This window comes from Polyodon spathula, unplaced genomic scaffold (genome assembly GCF_017654505.1).
Source record: "Polyodon spathula isolate WHYD16114869_AA unplaced genomic scaffold, ASM1765450v1 scaffolds_1056, whole genome shotgun sequence".
In the NCBI taxonomy this organism is placed as follows: domain Eukaryota; kingdom Metazoa; phylum Chordata; class Actinopteri; order Acipenseriformes; family Polyodontidae; genus Polyodon; species Polyodon spathula.
Genome location: NW_024472543.1, coordinates 7501 through 12344, shown reverse-complemented (window position 1 = coordinate 12344; position 4844 = coordinate 7501). Strand labels below are relative to the sequence as shown.

Sequence of the window (4844 nt, the reverse complement as noted above, 5' to 3'; positions counted from 1 at the left end):
AGAGTATATATATATATAATATATATATTATATATTATATATTATATATATATCTCACATATATCTATATTATATATATATAGATATATATATATATATGATATGAAATGGTAAATACAGTCTGTAATTCATTTGCAAGAGCACCGTTGGTGAAGCAGGATGTCCACAATGACGTTAAGATTTTTGTTTTTTTCGCAGCGAATTCGAATTCGGCACTTTGATTGACAGGTTTCTATTAAAATAAAACACCCCGTGGAAAGCAGTTTTTTCTGGTGTACAGGAGGCGTGGAGTCTCGCTTTTGACATATTCTCAGCGGTAGCTTCACTCCTTAAAGGCAGACTTGCAAACTATTATGACATCACCTTGCCACTGGAATGGGGGGGAGTTTGCTTTTAAAGGAACATTTTAGTTTTAGTTTTAGTTTTTTTTTTTTTTTTTTTTTTTTTTTTTTTTTGGATAAGCGTTATTAAAATACAGGAAGGTAAAGTCAACATTGCGTTTCTGGATATCGGTTTGTAGTTGAATAAAGGCGAGCAGCAGCTGGACCGCGTTGACAGATTCGTTCTGTCTTGTCTGTGGAAATAACTTGTTGTTTTGAAAAGACTGGAGGACACAGCAATCGCCCAAAGGCCCCTCTCCAACGACGTTAGAAGCGCGTCAAAACTTATCAGTCTTACTGGTGTTTGTTTGTTTTTTTCCCGCTGTTTTGGATCTTCACGGGGGATATCGTTCTAAGGCACCAAGGAGACACATTTTCACGGCAAAAGCACCTCCCTTATGGACGACTGTAGTCCGTTCTCTCCCAAAGCAAATGCTTTCAGTATTGCCTCTTTGATTTCAGCGGCGGAGGAAGCAAGAAACGCAGCGTTTGAGGAGCCTAGCAGTGGCCTGAAGCAGCATTCCCAGCACCAGTGCAGCTACCGCTCTTCTAGAATGCATTACAGTACCGTCACCAGGGAAATGGAAGGTATGACTCCGCTCTCTAACAGAAATATTAAAGGGATCACTTGTAATAGCAGCACAGCATGTTAAAATTGCAATTGCATTATGCGTGATGTGCAACAGAGGACATGTGCAGAAAATGTCCACAAATTATATATATATATATCTAGTCAGAGAGAGAATAAGCGTCTTATTATTAGTAGTATTATTTAGTATTCTTCTCCTCTCTCATCTCTCTCTCTATCTTCTATCTCTGCTCTCCTCTCTCTCTTTCTTCGAGAAAAGTCTTGCAAAAAACATATCTGGGTTATAAAATCATAAACCATATTTATGAACTGCCTAGAATTTCTATAAAGACAAAGTTCATTAACTGTTAAGGTAAGTCATTTAAAAACACAACAAAGTAACAAAACATTAATATTAAAAAAAACAAATAAATACAAGCATAGGTTATAACTAATCAAGATATTGAAAAGATATTGCTTTCAGACCGTAAATATCTCGATCATGCATGACAGCATGATGAAGATTTTATTTTTGTTCCCAGTACGTGTGGGATCACTAACTCCTGAGGAATGTGTTCCAAAAAAAAAAGGTTTACATATATAATTTTATATAATTATATATATATATTTTTTTATAGTATTTAATATACCACACCACACACACACACACAAACACACAACCACACACACAAACATAATTTTTATTTATTATATATAGATATATTAATATAGATATCGATATATATATATATATTATATATACATATATATTACACCACACACACACACACATAATATATATATATATATATATATAGGCATATAATAATATATATCTATATTATATATAAAATCGGCGGTAGCCTACAGAGCAAATGGTGCGCATGGAAGATATAATGCAAAATGAAGAGATAGTGTAAAAAAAGAAGTGGCCCATGCAGCAGATATTAATGATATGATGCGAGCCATGCTCCTCCATTCCTTTGCGCTTCTATATAGATTTCTGTCGCTCCAGAGCCTATTTGCTCGTGCTGAAGAGGTGTTTGTTTACCTTAGCGAGGGGCAGCCTCTCGTGCCAGCCTCCATTCTCATTGTTTCCTGGGTTCCATTGTGGGCGATGCCCTTGTCGCGCAGTGCATGGGTGCCGGAAAGCCTATTAAAAGGGGTGCACTTTTGTGTCAATCAGATTGGTCCCAAGGCGAGGAAAGGCACATTACCTGCAGCTCCTTATCTCAATAGAAATAAGAACCGGTTCTTTCGTGAAGGGGAGGCCCTCTCGGAGAGATAAGAGCGAGTCCGGACTGTAGTGTTGCACACAGCAGGAGCGCGTCGCTCAGAACACTCCACCTCACAAACTTAAGAACGCTGTTCAAGGGAAGAGCACACGGGAACAGCAACGCGAGGTTTAGCTCTGCGTTCTGCTAATCCCAGACATTATCTAACCAAGAGGAATCATGCATTTTATCTAGGGTTTTTTTTTCTTTTTTTTTCTGGACTGTAGCGTCTCGCTGGCACAATAGCTCTATAGCCTATACACAGCTAAAGTTGGTTGTGTGGCAGTGTTAAACTGAAACCTACGAGTCAGCAAAGGGATTACAATCAAGGAGATGACTGGAAAGAACTGGTAGTAAATATTAAAGAAAATACTAAAAGGAGCTTTGGTTTTTGAACATTTCTTTTTTGCATTAAAAAAATAACCTTTATACCAGGAGAAACAAATAATAATAACCCCAGTTTTTGGAATGATTTCAGCAATATCCAGTCCGTGGCTGACCCAGCTGTCCCATTTTTGCGATGTTGCAGCCTTCACAACGAACAGCTTGAGCAGCCTGAATGCGCCTGGGAGTTACCACCTCTCGCCTTCCCCGGGAGACCCCTACAGCCAGCATGAGCCGCACTACGAGCCCTGCTCTGCCGCACAACACAGCTACAGCTACTCGGGCTCCAATCCGGCTCCGCAGCCCGACACCGGGACCTCCAACTGCGCTTCCTCGACCTCCAACTCGACCCCGAACAGCAAACCACCGGCGAAGAAGAACCCCAAAGTGGCGAACATTAACGTGCAGCTTGAGATGAAGGCTCTCTGGGATGAGTTTAACCAACTGGGGACTGAGATGATTGTCACTAAAGCGGGAAGGTAAGGCAGACACGTTTTGGAAGTTCCTTCTACGTGTTTTGTATTGTGTTTTTTTTTTTTTTAAAGAGGCGCCGTAATGCGTGTAGTGTCTTTCTATTTGATTTGAGAAGACGGCTTGTCAAACGCAATGTCTGCATCACAACTGGGATAATAGGATCTTAAACTCTATGCAAAGCGATTACATATGATTTACTAATATAAACTATTACTGTGCGTCTTCCTGCTTCAACTCCTATACCCCACAAACAACCTGGAAAATACACAATTGTTACCCGTGCTAAGTGTGTATGTGACACAGATAAGATTAGTATATATATATATAATTATGATATGATAATTATAAATTATATATATAGATAATTATACTATATATATATATATTATCGTCGCTCTGTTTGTAGCGCGTCTGTAACACTTTTGTACGCTTTTATAACAGGGATGGTGTTTAAAATCTACAGCAAAGGCACAGATTAAACACATAACGTTTAGCAATGATTTACAGTTCCAAACGCCTGTTCACCGCAGCGTTAGGAACAGGACGTTTCTGTTTTACACGCACGTCATTCAGAGACTACTAAACGCGTCACACTTTCTTTGGATTTACAGCGTATAGGTTTTAATAGAATCGGCCATCTGTTTTATGGAAAAACTAAAACAATATAATAACATAAAACAGTAATTTACACAAACAGGCTTCAAAGCAAGACACTGTTTTATTAGAAAAATACATCTACAGTCCTCTAAGATTATTAGACTTGGATGTAATTTACTTTGAACGAATGATTAATAGTTCTGGGAATATGGCGTTACAAATCCCTGTCACAATTACCTGTCCCTTAATATGACCAGAAACTGAAATAGTCCGTGCCGTTTGTTTGATTTTATTTTTCAGTCATTGTTGTTTTTATCCAAGCGACCTATGTTACATTTCTGAAAAGTCAACGAACGTGTGAAGAACAAAATAAATATTAATACAACTTAACTGCTTCGTTGACTTTTCAGAAATGTAACATAGGTCGCTTGGATAAAAACAACAATGACTGAAAAATAAAATCAAACAAACGGCACGGACTATTTCAGTTTCTGGTCATATTAAGGGACAGGTAATTGTGACAGGGATTTGTAACGCCATATTCCCAGAACTATTAATCATTCGTTCAAAGTAAATTACATCCAAGTCTAATAATCTTAGAGGACTGTAGATGTATTTTTCTAATAAAACAGTGTCTTGCTTTGAAGCCTGTTTGTGTAAATTACTGTTTTATGTTATTATATTGTTTTAGTTTTTCCATAAAACAGATGGCCGATTCTATTAAAACCTATACGCTGTAAATCCAAAGAAAGTGTGACGCGTTTAGTAGTCTCTGAATGACGTGCGTGTAAAACAGAAACGTCCTGTTCCTAACGCTGCGGTGAACAGGCGTTTGGAACTGTAAATCATTGCTAAACGTTATGTGTTTAATCTGTGCCGTTGCTGTAGATTTTAAACACCACCCCTGTTATAAAAGCGTACAAATGTTTAAAAAGCGCTACAAACAGAGCGTCGACTATAATATCTTATATATAATATATTTATAATATTATTATATTATATATATATATATATATATATATATATATATATATATACACACACATACACACTTAGCACGGGTAACAATTGTGTATTTTCCAGGTTGTTTGTGGGGTATAGGAGTTGAAGCAGGAAGACGCACAGTAATAGTTTATATTAGTAAATCATATGTAATCGCTTTGCATA

The 4844-nt window shown here is 37.5% G+C and overlaps 1 protein-coding gene across 1 annotated transcript; it reads left to right on the top strand.

Annotated features, from left to right (window-relative positions):
* Positions 1–453: 453 nt before the first annotated feature.
* On the top strand, positions 454–3105 carry LOC121309237 (T-box transcription factor TBX1-like). Its single transcript, XM_041242137.1, has 2 exons — positions 454–968; positions 2752–3105. Exons 1-2 carry the CDS (start codon positions 779–781, stop codon positions 3087–3089), a joined length of 528 nt encoding a protein of 175 aa, XP_041098071.1. The 5' UTR covers positions 454–778; the 3' UTR covers positions 3090–3105.
* Positions 3106–4844: the final 1739 nt, after the last annotated feature.